Source organism: Sphaerodactylus townsendi, linkage group LG06 (assembly GCF_021028975.2).
Source record: "Sphaerodactylus townsendi isolate TG3544 linkage group LG06, MPM_Stown_v2.3, whole genome shotgun sequence".
In the NCBI taxonomy this organism is placed as follows: domain Eukaryota; kingdom Metazoa; phylum Chordata; class Lepidosauria; order Squamata; family Sphaerodactylidae; genus Sphaerodactylus; species Sphaerodactylus townsendi.
Genome location: NC_059430.1, coordinates 129,480,144 through 129,496,791, shown reverse-complemented (window position 1 = coordinate 129,496,791; position 16,648 = coordinate 129,480,144). Strand labels below are relative to the sequence as shown.

At 52.2% G+C, this 16,648-nt stretch overlaps 1 protein-coding gene across 2 annotated transcripts; it reads right to left on the bottom strand.

The window, feature by feature from the left end:
* Positions 1–630: 630 nt before the first annotated feature.
* Positions 631–16,479, bottom strand: LOC125434339. 2 transcript variants are annotated; one of them, XM_048499562.1, is made up of 3 exons: positions 16,334–16,479; positions 14,479–15,807; positions 631–1,305 (listed from the first exon to the last, which is right to left on the bottom strand). In XM_048499562.1, exon 2 carries the CDS (start codon positions 15,675–15,677, stop codon positions 14,496–14,498), a length of 1,182 nt encoding a protein of 393 aa, XP_048355519.1. In that variant the 5' UTR covers positions 15,678–15,807; positions 16,334–16,479; the 3' UTR covers positions 631–1,305; positions 14,479–14,495. The 2 variants fall into 2 exon arrangements, with proteins under 2 accessions (XP_048355519.1, XP_048355517.1); XM_048499560.1 differs by lacking the exon at positions 16,334–16,479 and adding an exon at positions 15,956–16,280.
* Positions 16,480–16,648: the final 169 nt, after the last annotated feature.

Here is a 16,648-nt window from a genome sequence, read left to right as displayed (position 1 = left end):
TCGCAGCGTCTCTTGCCTCCTGCCCCGCATTTCCCCATCGCAGGAAGCCAAAAGCCCATCTCTTTGCACAGGTCCATTTAATGTCTAAAATGATGCAAATGAGTCATCTCAAAGGGCTGAACACTCCTCGACTGCCAGAGCTGGCCAACGGCCCATTTGCTCTTCCACAAGCGCTTAAAGCAACCTATCGTACTCCAGATGTTCATGGACTACAGCAGTGTTTCCCAACCTTTTCAACGTTGTGGTACCCTTGACCTTGCTCTTCATATCTCAGGGTACCCTTGACGTTCGTTTGGTTTGGGGTTTTTTGTGCATTTTTTAGGGTTTTTCCCATTTTTGGCCTATAGGTTGGGGAGTGGCAAGCAGGGGGAGGGGAGAGGAAGCCACGTTGATAGCCGTGTTGTTTGTTTGCCTATATTCAGCATGGATTGGGGGGATTTAAAGGGAGAGCTCCCTTTAAATCTACCCCCCCCCCCCGCATCCATGCCGAATTTAGGCAAATAAAACAATGCTGTTTTTCAGTGTTGTTTAAAGGGAGCCCATGAGGCTTCCAACCCCCCCCCCTTTCAAAATCCATTTTCCAGTGGGGGGGGGGCAGGCAGTAGCATTGTCATGGTACCCCTGGGACGTGCCCAGGGTACCATGGAACCCTGGTTGGGAATCACTGGACTACAACATGGCATGGCCAATTGGCAGGGGCTGATGGGAACTGTAGTCCATGAGCATCTGGAGCACCATAGGTTGGCCATCCCTAGCTTAAAGGCTCCAATCACACATATTGCCTTTATCAGCACTATATTGAACCTCCAGTGGCTTACCGTTGTTTTTTAAAAATGCTAAAATGCCGTAACGAAGTTCGAAGCACAGCTGGAGAACGTCAGAAGACTGGAATTCATCAACATAAAGAGCAAGGTCGTGAGGTTTGCTTGTTTCTAAAGAAAAGGTCCAAGTAGCCCCACATCGCTATAAAAATATAAATCAGTGCACAAAAATCTCATACAGCCCTAAATTCTGTCCATTGTTATTCTGCCCTTCAAACATTTTGTATTCCACAACCTTGTGAGGTAGGCTAAGCTGTGAGAATATCAGGGCCGAGGTCACCAAGTGATGTTCGTGGCTCAGCCAGCCAAGAGTGGGGGTGCGGCAGCTCCGTGGCAGAACATCTGCCTGGCACAGAGAAAGACCTGGGTTCCATTCTTAGCTCAAACGGCCTGGCAACCGGTGAGGTGAAAGACGATCCCGGTCAGAGCTTTGAACGTGAGGCTGCCTCTGTGTGTATTCCTTGCTTCCGGTGCAGCTGATACCCTTGTATAATTTGAAAAAAAAAGTTGTTGATAATTTGGGAGGAAGAAAGACAAACACAACTTTGCTAACTGGAGAGAGGGAAATGGGAATGTAAATAGTTAAAAAGGCCATCTCTGCTGGATCTCCCCAACGAGTCGGTTTTTCTATATTTTGCATTGGCACCGCTTTAGTCTTTCATACCATGTAGAACAGGGGTAGGGAACCTTTAACACTCAAAGAGCCATTTGGACCCGTTTTCCACGGGAAAAGAAACACTTGGAGCTGCAAATAATTTTTGACATTTAAAATAAAGATAACACTGTATATAGTGGGTTTTTTTAACCTTTTACTCCGCTCATTCTGAGAAGTGCATGGATGCGTCTGCCCTGCTGCCTGCAGGGCGGGCAAGGATAGAGACCAGCGGCTGCGACCTGCGCTGGCCGCCGGAGCTTTCGCCTTACAAGCTCAAATGGGAGGCTGAAGGCGAGAGGGGGTCAGCCATTGGTGCGGCCGACCGTGGGCAGTTGGTGCGCCCGCCCTGCTGCCTGCAGGGCGGGCAAGGATGGGGCCAGTGGCTCGGCTCGTGGAGCCACAGTGCAAGGGGCAGAAGAGCCGCAGGTTCCCTACCCCTGATGTAGAAGAAGAGGAGTTTGGATTTATATCCCCCTTTTCTCTCCTGCAGGAGACTCAAAGGGGCTGACAATCTCCTTGCCCTTCCCCCCTCACAACAAACACCCTGTGAGGTGGGTGGGGCTGAGAGAGCTCCGTAGAGCTGTGACTAGCCCAAGGTCACCCAGCTGGCATGTGTGGGAGCGCACAGGCTGATCTGAATTCCCCAGATAAGCCTCCACAGCTCAGGCGGCAGAGCGGGGAATCAAACCCGGTTCCTCCAGATTAGATACACGAGCTCTTAACCTCCTACGTACACTGTACTTGTGGAGCTGCCGGCGACAGGAGAGATGAACAGTGGCAACAGATGTAGGTGGTTTCAGAAAAGGGTTTAGACCAGTGATGGCGAACCTTTTCGAGGCCGAGTGCCCAAACTGCAACCCAAAACCCACTTATTTATTGCAAAGTGCCAACACGGCAATTTAACCTGAATACTTTTAGTTTAGAAAAAACAGTTGGCTCCGAGGCGTGCGTTACTCGGGAGTGAGCTTGGTGGTAGTCGGTGGCTTTGCTTTGAAGCAACTGTGCAACGCTTCGAACGGGTGAATCACAACCCTAGGAGAGTTTACTCAGAAGCAAGCCCCATTGCCAGCAACCGAGCCCGAGTGCCCAAACTACAACCCAAAACCCACTTATTTATCGCAAAGCGCCAACACGGCAATTTAACCTGAATACTGAGGTTTTAGTTTAGAAAAAACGGTTGGCTTCAAGGCGCGCGTTACTCAGGAGTAAGCTTGGTGGTAGTCGGTGGCTTTGCTTTGAAGCAACTGTGCAATGCTTCGAACGGGTGAATCACAACCCTAGGAGGGTTTACTCAGAAAAAAGCCCAATTGCCAGCAACCGAGCTTACTCCCAGGTAAAGGATCACGCTTTAGTTCTTCCCATGAAAATCAGTAGGGTTTAACAGCGCTTAACAGGGTTACCTACACTGCTTCCCCAAAACTAGGTCTTAGGTTTAAATGCTGATAATCTCCCTGAAATAATTACCCTATTATCACATGACGAACTCTGTGCACACGTGCCCACAGAGAGGGCTCTGAGTGCCACCTCTGGCACCCGTGCCATAGGTTCGCCACCACTGGTTTCGACCGTTTTGTAGAAGGTGGGTCTGTTGGTAGCTGTTGTTTGTGATACTGAAAGGGAACCTCCGTGCCTAAATTTCGACATGCTCACTGCAAACCACAGCATGAGGGCTGTTGCTTGGTGATTCTGCTTCCTGGAAACGTTGCGCTGACCACGGTCGAAGGCAGGATCCTCGGCTCTGCTGAGCATCAATGAGAAAGATCCTTCTTAAATGGCACTACTCATTTTACCCACAGGTTTTGTGTAACGCCCCATTAGCGACCGCAAAAACGAAGCGAAGAAACCTTGACATAATTTTCTACTCGCTGTAATGTCTTTAAACATTTTTTTACGACAGCCAAACTAACCTCCAAATCTCCCCCTTTAAGAACATAAGAACAAGCCAGCTGGATCAGACCAGAGTCCATCCAGTCCAGCACTCTGCAGACGAAAATGCAGCGAAGAGGAAGCACCGTCCTCCTGAGGGGAAGTAGGGCATGAGAAATGCGGTCTCCCCTTTGTTGCTGCCCTGAACGGAGGATGTGGTGGCAGAGACCAGCACGGGCAGGCTGGCCTCAGGGAAGCAGCAGCAGCATAAGAACCTAAGAACTAGCCTGCTGGATCAGACCAGAGTCCATCTAGTCCAGCACTCTGTTACTCGTAGTGGCCCACCAGGTGCCTTTGGGAGCTCACAGGCAGGAGGTGAAAGCAATGGCCTTCTGCGGCTGTTGCTCCCGAGCACCTGGTCTGCTAAGGCATTTGCAATCTCAGATCAAAGAGGATCAAGATTGGTAGCCATAAATCGACTTCTCCTCCATAAATCTGTCCAAGCCCCTTTTAAAGCTATCCAGGTTAGAGGCCATCACCACCTCCTGTGGCAGCATATTCCAAACACCAATCACACGTTGCGTGAAGAAGTGTTTCCTTTTATTAGTCCTAATTCTTCCCCCCAGCATTTTCAGTGGATGCCCCCTGGTTCTAGTACTGTGAGAAAGAGAGAAAGATTTCTCTCTGTCGACATTTTCTACCCCATGCATAATTTTATAGACTTCAATCATATCCCCCCTCAGCCATCTCCTCTCCAAGCTAAAGAGTCCCAAACCCTGCAGCCTCTCCTCATAGGGAAGGTGCTCCAGTCCCTCAAATCATCCTCATTGCCCTTCTCTGCACTTTTTCTATCTCCTCAATATCCTTTTTGAAATGCGGCGACCAGAACTGAACACAGCACTCCAAGTGCGGTCGCACCACGGCTTTATATAAGGGCATGACAATCCTTGCAGTTTTATTCTCAATATTTCCTCTCAATGAGGAAGATCCATCCAGATCTATTTAAACGTGTGCTTCTTCCTCCACCTCTCTGGGAAGCCTTTTAGGCAGGCTGCAGGACTGCGCCTTTCGGCTAAATTAAGCTTCTTTAAAAATAAAAGATTCTTTCAAACTATTTGGGAGAAATCGATGACAACATGTCGCTCAGCAGACCAAACCTTCTGGGGGAAATTGCAGATTTTCCCCCTTGGGGGGACTGCAAATCCAAAAGCAGATTTTTCTACACGAGAAAAGTTTGCTCGCCATTTGTCTGCTGCTCACAAATAAATTCTGTGTTGTAAAGTGGCCAAAGAATGGGGGGGGGAGGGGAGGGGCAGGGTGTTTGCACCCATATATGCATCCATTACTAGTTTGGGAGACTGCCAGCAGCCACACCTAGCTCCAAGGTGTGCCTAGACGGGGTTGCACAACGTGGCTGGGGATTTGCGGCCACTGGTGCCAGGCTGCACCTAGTTTTGAACAAAACCTCTTTAACCGGAACAGCGACACTCTTGTGCTGCGGGCTCAGAGTGGGTGGAGCTGTAGCATCAGATAGTTCGCAGGGGTGGGTCTTCCCAGCCAGGGAGTTGACGTGAAAGTCTTATGGGTACCTACCATTCCAAGCAGGGCTTGGGCAGCTGGGGGGGGGGGGGGTGCTGAGGTTTGGCAGGTCAAGCCGTTAATGACAGCATCTCCTTGCTGGGGAGGAATGCACCTGTTGCATATCTGCAGAGGCGTGGGGGGGGAGTAGCACCTGGAGACAGCATCTGGACGCGCCCCCCCCCCCACTATGATGCAGAAACGGCCAAGGTAACACTCAGCCTGTGCCTCACATCTTGTGGCCCATAGTGAGTAGACCATCAGGGAAATACCAGCTCAGATATTTGTGTTTTCTTGGTTTGTCTTATTTATTTTATAATGTGAAATTTGAAGATTTCAGTAAACTGTTTTGGGTCACTTCAGGCATCAGAATGGCATAGAAATGCTCCAGAAAAAACAAACGTGGGAGGCACCAGTGGTACATGTGATCAGTATTGTCTAGAACAGCTTAATTGTGTGGTTGCTCACAACTTCACAGATATTGTCTTCATCAGGAGCAGATGCTTCCACAAATATCAATCACAGGAAGGGACCGCTTCCAATAATCAGGAAATATAACACTCCATCTCGTCAGAAGAATCAAAACCACTCTAGCTAAAGCTTAGAGAAGTTAATTTGCCCATGCATAGTAGAAGGGCTTCAACACTTGAGTGAAACTGGCCCCTCCCTCCAGCCCTCCAACTTTATCTGGAAATAAAAGTCAAGTGAGGAGGGGAGAAGGGACTGCCGGCTGGGAGTGGGGGGGGGGCAAGGCTTGGGGGGGCGGTGTCCTCGGGCTTCCCCGGCCCTGCCCATGTCGATGACAACATGTGTGGGGCTGAGGGCACCCGAAGACGACGAGGCAGCAGGACTTCCTGGTCACATGGGGGGGGCGTGATTTTGCGCCCCCACGGGACCAGACTAGTGGCGCCCGGGGACGGAGGGTACCCCCGTCCCTAGGCAGATACGCCACTGCATAACCGCCATCACCGACATACATCCAGCAGTCCTGCCAGACCCCTGGGCCTCATGCTCCCCTTCTGCAGCCCTTTGCCTGAATTTAAATCCATTCCTCTCCAGGTGGCCTTCAAAGGGTTTAGCGCTTCCTGGATTGCAGGTGCCAACCCTTCTCCCAACTCCCCAAAAAACTGGAGCCCCCTCTGCTTTGCACGCAGAAGATCCCACGTTCAGGCCTCAGCACTGCCTGTTGAGAAGTGGCCGGGTGGAAGCCCTCGCCCCTTGCAGGAAGCGCTTCACTCCTTGCAGGAACACTTCTTCACGCCACGTGTGATTGGTGTTTGGAATGTGCTGCCGCAGGAGGTGGTGATGGCCACTCACCTGGATGGCTTTAAAAAGGGCTTGGGACAGATTTACGGAGGAGAAGTCGATCTCCGGCTACCAATCTTGATCCTCCTTGGGAGCAGCAGCGGCGTAAGAGGTTAAGAGCTGGTGTATCTAATCTGGAGGAACCGGGTTTGATTCCCAGCTCGGCCGCCTGAGCTGTGGAGGCTTCTCTGGGGAATTCAGATTAGCCTGGGCACTCCCACACACGCCAGCTGGGTGACCTTGGGCTAGTCACAGCTTCTTGGAGCTCTCTCAGCCCCACCTACCTCACAGGGTGTTTGTTGTGGGGGGGAAGGGCAAGGAGATTGTCAGCCCCTTTGAGTCTCCTGCAGGAGAGAAAGGGGGGATATAAATCCAAACTCTTCTTCTTCTTCTTCTTCTTGATCTGAGATTGCCTTAGCAGACCAGGTGCTTGGGAGGAGGAGGAGGAGGAGCAGCAGCAGCAGAAGGTCATTGCTTTCACATCCTGCATATGAGCTCCCAAAGGCACCTGGTGGGCCACTACGAGTAACAGAGTGCTGGACTAGATGGACTCTGGTCTGATCCAGCAGGCTAGTTCTTAGGTTCTTATGCTGCTGCTGCTTCCCTGAGGCCAGCCTGCCCGTGCTGGTCTCTGCCACCACATCCTCCGTTCAGGGCAGCAACAAAGGGGAGACCGCATTTCTCATGCCCTACTTCCCCTCAGGAGGACGGTGCTTCCTCTTCGCTGCATTTTCGTCTGCGCTGTGGAAGTGAAACCGAGCCTCTAATCCAGTGATGGCGAACCTTTTTGAGACCGAGTGCCCAAATTGCAACCCAAAACCCACTTATTTATCGCAAAGTGCCAACCCGGCAATTTAACCTGAATAACCCCCTCGAGCAGGGGCCAGCCTGCTGTAGCCTCCAGAAGTCCCACATGTGCCGCTCTGTGCCTCTCTAGCATCTTTGCCACCTCTGCCCCCCACCCAGGCAGCAGCCACCTAGATCACAGCACCAGGCCCGCCAGCCGAGTCCTCCCTGCTCGCTGAGGTGCCTGCCCATCAAGTCCAGTGGCCCAGGCCAGCCTAGATGTGTGTGTGGGGGGGGAGGGTGATTCCCCCCCCACATGACAAACTCTGTGCGTGCGTGCCCACCGAGAGGGCTCTGAGTGCCACCTCTGGCACCCGTGCCAAAGGTTCGCCACCACTGCAAGTCTAAACTGCCCGGCCTTTCAGGGCCCGGCTGCATTCTTTAAGGAGATCCGCAGTGACGTCCGCCACATGCTGCTTGCCAACTCCCCCTGCTCCTCTGGCTCCTGAGCTGCTTCCAAGGAGGGGCTGAAGAAGTCGAGCCTCGAGGATCCCTCCGGCCTTTCCCTCTTCCCGTTTCCTTTCTCGCACCCTGTTCCCCTTAGTTAGATTTTTCAGGATGTTTTAATAGCGCTGGATTTTAAACTGGCTTTTTTGTAAGCCGTCCTGAGCCAATCGTTTTTTTTTGGGGGGGGGGGGCACAGAAATCAAACAATCAAATAAACAGGATGCGGCTAGGGCAGTGTTTCCCAACCTGGGGTACGTCCAGAGGTGGGATCCAGCAGGTTCTCACAGGTTCCCGAGAGTAGGTTACTCATTATTTGTGTGTGCCAAGAGGGGGTTACTAATGGGTGATTTTGCCACGTGATTTTTGCCTTAGTTACGCCCCTCCTCTCAACAGTAGTGCGCAGAACGTGAAGCAGTCTAGCAGAAGGTGCACCGGCGTGCGGGGCAGCCTGTGCCTGCGTGCATTCGTTTCCCGCCCAAGGACCGGCGCAGCGGCTGCGTCCTTGCCACAGCCCCGCCCAGCAATGCCCCGCCCCTGGAATGCCCGGCCACGCCCCCGTCGTGCCCCACCCGGCCCCACTGGCGTTACGCCACAGTTTGAATCCCACCACCATGGGAACCTGTTACTAAAATTTTTGGATCCCACCCCTGGGTACGTCTACCCCAGGGGTACGTGCCAGAGTGTTTGTGGGTACACAGAAAAAGATTACATACTGGGTTTGCTAATACGGGGGTACAATTTTAGGGAAACTGGTTGCCAGGGGATACACAACTGGAAAAAGGTTGGGAGCCACTGTGCGAGAGGAATCTGAGACGGACTCTTGTCCCACACCCTTTGGCCAAAATTTCTTCTGCAGACTCTGGAGGCTGATCAGCAGGAGGGATGTCTGGGGTGCTGTGTAGTTTCCGGGCTGTATGGCCGTGTTCTAGCAGCATTCTCTCCTGACGTTTCGCCTGCATCTGTGGCTGGCATCTCTGGCTGGCATCACAGCACCCCAGTGATTCCGGTTGTGAAAGCCTTCGACAATACAGCAGGGATGTTGTTTAAGAAGGGCGGGGGGGGGGGGGCGGCCTTGGGATGGCACCAGCAAACAGGCTGAGAACTGCCCCCCATCTCTGAAGGAGCAAAGCTCTGCGCCTGGCTTACCCAAAGTGTGTTTTCAAGCTTCAAAAATGCCCGGCAGTGGAGCGGCTTCCCCTCCTGCTCAGGCCGACCTTTGTCTCGGAATTCCTCAACTGCGGGGGAAGTGTCTTACGAGGCCGGTGGGCGTCTCTTGCCAGCAGCGGCCCAAGGTCTGAGAGGGGCCTGGATCATGTCCATGGGAGAACCGGGTGACACTGTTTTAATGACCAGGCTGCTGGGCCGACGTTTCCTTCGCTGGTGCTTCCAGCCTGGGCAGCTGCAATCCAAGGCGGGGGTGGCCAGGTGTGCAAGGTTTGGGCGGCTGTGACGGCACAGAGGAGCTGATGAGGAAATGCCCCCGTAGTCCAGATGTTTGTGCGTCCTGCCCTGGAGAGGCTGAAGAATGGGCCTTTTTTGGCTGCAAATCCTTACTGGCAAATGGCAAAGTTGAGACGCCTTTTGGGGAGGAAGCCAACCCAAACGTTCAGTGGTATGGGGGGGGGGGTTGGGGGGAGGAAAGCAGACAGATGCCAAGCCTCAGACCCACGGGGAACTTTGAAGGGGCTGATTTGCCCATGGTTTGTTGTGTGTGTGAATCACGAGGACTTTGGTTCACACCTCTCATGAACCATGAAATAATTAAAGACAGTGAAAGCAGTTATCTCTCTGTCTTCCGTAGAGGGGTGGGGATGGAACCTACCTTGCAAGGCTGTTGGTTTGACAGTAACTTTTCAGTGGATTATGGAGCAACACCTGGCCTTGTCCCTTTCCATATTTAGGAGGTAGGTGAAGACGGCTTTATTGAGGACTGTATTTAATTGCAGGGACCCTAAATTGCAATTTTAACAGTTGGTTTTATGTATTTTATGCAAGTTGCCAAGAAGAAGAAGAAGAAGAAGCAGCAGCAGCAGCAGCTGTCAAGTCAGATTGGTGGTAGATCTTTCTTCATCAGGGCACAAGAAGAAGAAGAAGAGTTTGGATTTATATCCCCCCTTTCTCTCCTGCAGGAGACTCAAAGGGGCTTACATCTCTTTGCCCTTCCCCCCTCACAACAAATACCCTGTGAGGTAGGTGGGGCTGAGAGAGCTCCAGAAAGCTGTGACTAGCCCAAGGTCATCCAGCTGGCGCGTGTGGGAGTGCACAGGCTAATCTGAATTCCCCAGATAAGCCTCCACAGCTCAGGCGGCCGAGCTGGGAATCAAACCCGGTTCCTCCAGATTAGAGCTCTTAACCTCCTACGCCACTGCTGCTCCATAAGGAAGAAAGGAAGCTAGTCAACATTTTAGTTATCGATTAAATATTAAAATAAGTGAAATGGTGCCCTAGAGTAGCCCCTAGGAATGCAAGTAGCACCTGAGATCTCGCCCTAACTGTAGATAGCTTTGACAAAGCAACAATTCTCTAAGCCTCGGGTGTGCTCCCCCTTCAATATTTTGCCCTTGCGGGGCACTTATGAAAGTAATGGAGAAAGCACACACGTGTGGCAGATTACGAACACTTGAAATGAATTATTGTACCTTCTCCTCCGTCACTGGCAATCCCAACTTAAAACTTGCCTGGGATGAGCAGGTCCAAGTAAAATTGGGCAAATCTCTGGCTTGAACTCGGGAACTTTGAGAGGGATTGCAAGAGGCGGAGCTCGAAGCCCTGTGATGTGTCCAGACAGGCTTGCCTGAGGAACCCGTGCAGCCGTGCAGGTGAACGAACGGAAGCATTCTGTACGTTGAGGCCTGGAACAAGCAACCCAGCAAGGTTAAGCCCAGTTAATATTCCACTGGCCATCAAAGCAACAGCTGTGGCCCTTTTCCAGCTAATCTTTGAACTTTGGAGGGTCAGGAAGAAGAATGTGCCAGGAATTTGCCCATGTTACAAGCAGGACATTTGGTAGAGGGCAGCAGGGCCCAGTGCTCCCCTCCTAAAAACTCTGTGGCCTACCAAAATCCTCACCTATGGTGGCACAGAGATTTCTGCAAATGCCAACCTCTTGGCAAGTGTTGGAACAGAGGAAATTATGCTCGCAAAGGGCTTTTTCTCTTTCATTTGCCCGCCCACAACTAAAAACATGGTTCTTTTGTGCTAGCACCAAATTTATTTTGCAGAGGGTGGAATTTGAATTGGTGATCCTTAACTCTGTCACTGTCTAGACAGCTGTACAGTAGCCAAGGGCTGTTCAGTCACCTGTAGGAGACTAGGTAGGGAAGAGTTATAAACGTTTGTGGTTAGTTTGTCTCTCAGGCAGGAGGTGGTGATGGCCACTAACCTGGATAGCTTTAAAAGGGGCTTGGACAGATTTATGGAGGTGAAGTCGATCTATGGCTACCAATCTTGATCCTACTTAGCAGACCAGGTGCTCGGGAGCAGCAGCAGCAGCAGCAGCAGCAGGCCATTGCTTTCACATCCTGCCTGTGAGCTCCCAAAGGCACCTGGTGGGCCACTACGAGTAGCAGAGGGCTGGACTAGATGGACTCTGGTCTGATCCAGCAGGCTCGTTCTTGTGTTCTTATTGTCTCTTTGCAGGAGACTCTTCAGGATCTTAAGGAAAGAGAAATCTTCCCAAACAAGCAGCTCTCTTGAGATCTTTCAACTGGAGCTGAATCAATATTGCCAAGCCAATGCTCTACCACCAAGCCATGAACCCTTCTCCAGCCGCCCTGGGGCTTGGTGATGCTTACTTCTGAGTAACTATGGCAGGGACGTAGGTATAGATTTCTTATGGGGGGGTTCGGGGGTGGGGCCACACCCCCACCCGCCCCTAGGGCATGGCCACGCCTCCCCAAGCCCCGCCCCTGGCCTAGCGCTTATAAAAGCAGCTCTCCGAGGTCGGGGATGGCAGACTCCCCTGCCCTCCCCTCTGGACAGAGGCATAGAGGGAAAATGGAGTCTGGTGCAAAATCTGAGTCCCCCCCCCCCCCGGGCAGCCGCTGTGATGCTGGAATCCACCCCACTGCGGGCTGTGATCCCGACCTTTGGTTTCCCTCCCGTTATGGAATAACATTGGCTAAGCTGATAGGGGTTCCGCATTCCATTAGAAATGTTTTGATGAGCAACCTGTCTGCCTTCCCCCGCACCCACAGCAGTATCCAGATCTTAGAAAGATGTGGTTCTATCACACAGCAGCCCACAGTGGCTCCTCCTGGAGAACCGGAAGATTGAAGCAGCAGAGAAGGTAATTTTCAGTGCTGCCAGAACCCCAATCTGTTCCACTGCTGATCCCTTCCTTCCTGAGAATGGAGATAGGAGGGATGAGGCCAGAAATAGCCACAGAACCGGCTGTGCTGCCCGCTTTCTGCTGAGCAATCCCTTCGGCCCGTTCAGTAAACTGCTCGGCAATCCCGGCTGTCCCGGCCTGGAGAGACCTGCAGCCAATAGCAGACCAGGTTACATCCACCACTCTGGACCAATGCTGTAAAGTGCCCCTCTGCATTGCACAGGCACAGCGAGTGCCCCCTCCCCTGGATACTTCAGAATGGGTCCTTGTCATAGTGGCGTAGGAGGTTAAGAGCTCGTGTATCTAATCTGGAGGAACCGAGTTTGATTCCCAGCTCTGCCGCCTGAGCTGTGGAGGCTTATCTGGGGAATTCAGATTAGCCTGTGCTCTCCTATACACACCAGCTGGGTGACCTTGGGCTAGTCACAGCTTCTCGGAGCTCTCTCAGCCCCACCCACCTCACAGGGTGTTTGTTGTGAGGGGGGAAGGGCAAGGAGATTGTCAGCCCCTTTGAGTCTCCTTACAGGAGAGAGAAAAGGGGGATCTAAATCCAAACTCTTCTTCTTGTCCAGCTGCAGTGGCTGCTTGTTTTAGGAAGAGCTCCCTGCAATTGGGATGCCAGCCTCCAGACAGGATCTGGGGATCCCCTGGTATTACAACTGATCTCCAGACTACGGAGATCAGGTCTTCTGGAGAAAACGGACACTCTGGACGGCGGACTCTATCGTATTGTACCCCGAGGTTGTCTCTGACTTCCCTAGATCACATCCTTAAACCTCCTGAAATTTCCCAACCTGGATCTGGCAACTCTGCCCCGCCAACAGTGGCCAGGGGGACCTGGCAGCCCTACCCTGAATGAGTAGGATGGAATGGGGAATGCAAATGGGTCCACTGTGAATCTCCAGTGCCAAACTTCCCATCTCCAGGGTGTGGGATAACAGGCAGCAGGCTGTTTGAATGCTTCTGGATCTTTAAATCAAAGCTGCTGGTTTTCCTCCTTCTTCCAGTCTTCAGGGACGCCCGTTTAAGACCGGGTTGCTATCCCTGGCTTCCAAAATGCAACGGAGGTAACATTTAGTTATGCCACAATTCTGTTCCTCTGAGCCTTAACAGAACTTTGGGGCCCTGAAGACGTCCCTCAAACAGCTTTGCTATAGCCCAGTGGTGGCGAACCTATGGCACAGGTGCCAGAGGTGGCACTTAGAGCCCTCTCTGTGGGCACGCGCAAACAGAGTCATCCCCCCCCGCCCCACACACACATCTAGGCTGGCCTGAGCCACTGGGCTCGATTATTAGCATTAAACCTAAGACCTAGTTTTGGGGAAGCAGTGTAGGTAACCCTGTTAAGCGCTGCTAAGCTCCACTGATTTTCATGCAAAGAACCAAAGCACGATCAGTCAGTTTTATTACGGCCATTAGGCCAGCAAACCAAAGCACGATCCTTTACCTGGGAGTAAGCTCAGTTGCTGGCAATGGGGCTTGCATCTGAGCAAACCCTCCTAGGGTCGTGATTCACCTGTTGGAAGAGTTGCATGGTTGCTTCAAAGCAAAACCACCGACTACCACCAAGCTTACTCCTGAGTAACGCACGCCTCTAAGTCAACCGTTTTTCCTAAACTAAAACCTCGGTATTCAGGTTAAATTGCCGGGTTGGCACTTTGCGATAAATAAGTGGGTTTTGGGTTGCAGTTTGGGCACTCGGTCTCGAAAAGGTTCGCCATCACTGCTATAGCCTGTCTCAGAAAAAAAGATGTTAGTTGGGGTGTATATTCTGCCGCCACAGAACTCAACATGCAGGACCATCTTGTTTGTAGAATGCTCCGCCTGGGTCCTAGTGCCCACCTAGCCCTGCTCCCCGCTCATCCCTTTAAAGAAAAAATACATGTTGGCATTCAATTTAGCTGTACAATATTATACAACATTGGCACCCAACTCAGTTGCCCACCTTCCTTACGTGCCACAACAATGGGGCCTGCTCGCCACAGCGAGTCCAGCCTTCCTGCCAGTGCTGGCTGGCCAGCAGCAGGGGGCTGCTGGCAGTGGTGGGATCCAAAAATTTTAGTAACAGGTTCCCATGGTGGTGGGATTCAAACTGTGGCGTAGCGCCAATGGGGCTGGGCGGGGAACTGCGACGAGTGGCGGGTATTCCAGAGGCGGGAGGCATTCCTGGAAGGCGGGGACTGTATGGCAGAGGCTGGCGGCAGCTGCGCCGATCATTGGGCAGGAAATGAATGCACGCAGGCGCAGGCTGCCACGCACGCCGGTGCACCTCCTGCTAGACTGCTTCAAGTTCTGCGCTACTGCTGAGAGGAGGGGCGTTACTAAGGCAAAAATCAGGTGGCAAAACCACCAATTAGTAACCCCCTCTCGGCACACACAAAGAATTAGTAACCTACTCTCGGGAACCTGTGGGAACCTGCTGGATCCCACCTCTGGCTGCAGGCCTCCTTTATCCAGATCTGTTTGGCTGGCCATGAACCACTGCCAGACAGACCCATGACCCAGCAGCACCGGAAAACGGCCCTCACGACTTTGCACCCGGCCTCTCCTCCCTCCCACCGGTGACTACAGAAGAGCCCGGGAGAGGCATACAAAGTTGCGAACAAAACGATGCGGAGCTCTCGCCTTACCATTTTTGTTTATGTATTCAATCAGAGCTCTCTTCGCTCTCAGAGGAATCGCTGTCAGATGCTGACCACAAATGGATCTTTAAGAGGGAGGATTCGTTGTTTTCCTGGAAAAGGTCAAGGTCCCAAAACTGCCTCTCCTTCTCGATCACCTGCTGGACGAAACTGGTCCACATAGCGGGAGTCACTGCACGCACGCCTTCCTTGAATAGTTCCCTAACGTTGTTCAGTTTGAGGATGGTGTTATTTCTGGCCACGTGTTCTTTTATCTGACTCCAGGCCAACTCAATGGGGTTCAGTTCTGCATGGTAGGGAGGTAAGCGAAGCACTTGATGGCCAGCAGCGGCAGCCATCTCATCTGTTCGATACCGAATGAATTTGTGCTTTTCTCTTTGAACCAGAAGAATAAGCTCAGGCTTGACTTGCTCTGGCTCCCAAGAGATGCCCTTCTCCGTTAGCCACGTCCTGATTGTGTCCTTTTCCGATGCAGCTGTAGGGATCTTCTCAGACCTCACGGAATGGTAGGAGGCGTTGTCCATGACGATCACGCTCGCGGGAGGCAGCTTTGGCAGCAACTCGGTGAACCACTGTTCGAAGTTGTCCCCGTTCATTTCCTGAGGGTAACTGTCAGCCATTTTAGCCTCAAGAAGAAGCAAGGCATCCTCTACAAACCCTTGCTCGCTCCCACAGTGAGCACAAATCAATCCTGAAGGCGAGCCCTTCAAGAATGCCTCCTTAGCCGACTTGACAGTTTGATCTTGCCCACAGGTCGAGACCGTGTGCCCCGCTTTCATCCACGTCTCATCCAGGAAAAATATCTTCCTTCCCTCAGAACGAAACTGACGAATCTGTCTCAGGTATCGGTGCCTCCAAGCTATGATTTCAGGCTTGTCGGTCAGGGTGGAATATTTATGCTGCCGATCGTAGGCAAAGCCGATCTCTTTCAAAACGCGGTGCAGCGTCGTTTTCGAAATGCACGGCAGCTCCGGGTCACCATTGACGTCTCTAAGTATTTCTTTCAGGGTTGGCGGTTCGTTTTTGAAGAAATACTTGTGGACAATGGCCCGGATCGCACAGCAAGTGACGCTGTTGCACTTCGCGTTGCGCTTCTTCGCCCCCGATTTGCGAGGTCTTTTCTTGCCCGGCGACTCGAGAACTCCGCCTGAGGTGTGCCATTGCTTCTTTGCCCGGTAGACGGCCATAGAAGACACGCCGGTCAACCTCGAGGTCTCCGCGACGGCTTCATCGACACTTAGGCCCGGGTTGTCTTCCCGAATGCGCGAATACACGTTCAGGACATGTTGCTGGGTCTGGCTTCGGATAGTCTGCCCTCTGCGAGTGGATTTAAAATAACAGTGAGGGGAGGTCTCTCGAAAAGTTGACACATCTCCCACTCCATCAGCCATTTTGCCAAGGAAAGGCCTGAGGTGGTTTGTAAAAGGCAAGTGTTGGCAATGGCCATTCAATGCACTAGAAATACCTGCAAACCAGCACCGTTCCTGGCCAAAGTCCCATGAGCCTTTGCAAACCGTGCTCCTCTCCACAGAAGCTCATGGGTGCTTTTGACAAATTGCAGGGCTGCTCCCATGATCCTTTGCAAACGGTGCTCCCCTCCACAGAAGCTCATTGGTGCTTTTGAACAAATTGCAAGGCTGCTCCCATGATCCTTTGCAAAGGGTGCCTTCACAATCCCTCCCGTTCCTTCCCCCAATCTGAATTCCGGGCGGCTCCCATGATCCCTTGCCCTTGGGGCACTGTGGGTGGTGTTTTCTGAGCGAACCGTTGAAAAATCCCGCCTTCCTTGGCGTCATCTGCTGGTTTTGACCCTTCCCCCCGCCCCCCCATTGGCTGAACTTACGAAGAAACGGTGGGAGAAGCCTGTAGTTGCGTTTACGATTAAAACAAACGCCAGGGGTTTTTTGTCCAATGAGACTCTCCAAGTGGCATAACTGACAGAAGAGAAAGCCAATGACAATTATTTTGGGAAACAATGACATTTCTTCCAGAGGCACATAAAGACGAAGGCGTTTTGTTCTAAGTTTTATCCAATCGGTTGTAGCAATATAATGATCGGCATTCCAAGTAGCCAATAAGGTAGCAGAAGGGGCTCGCGACGTTTTCGGGGAGCCAACGGTTTTCTGGAGAAGAAGGAGGAGCTCCTTCCGAGGCAATG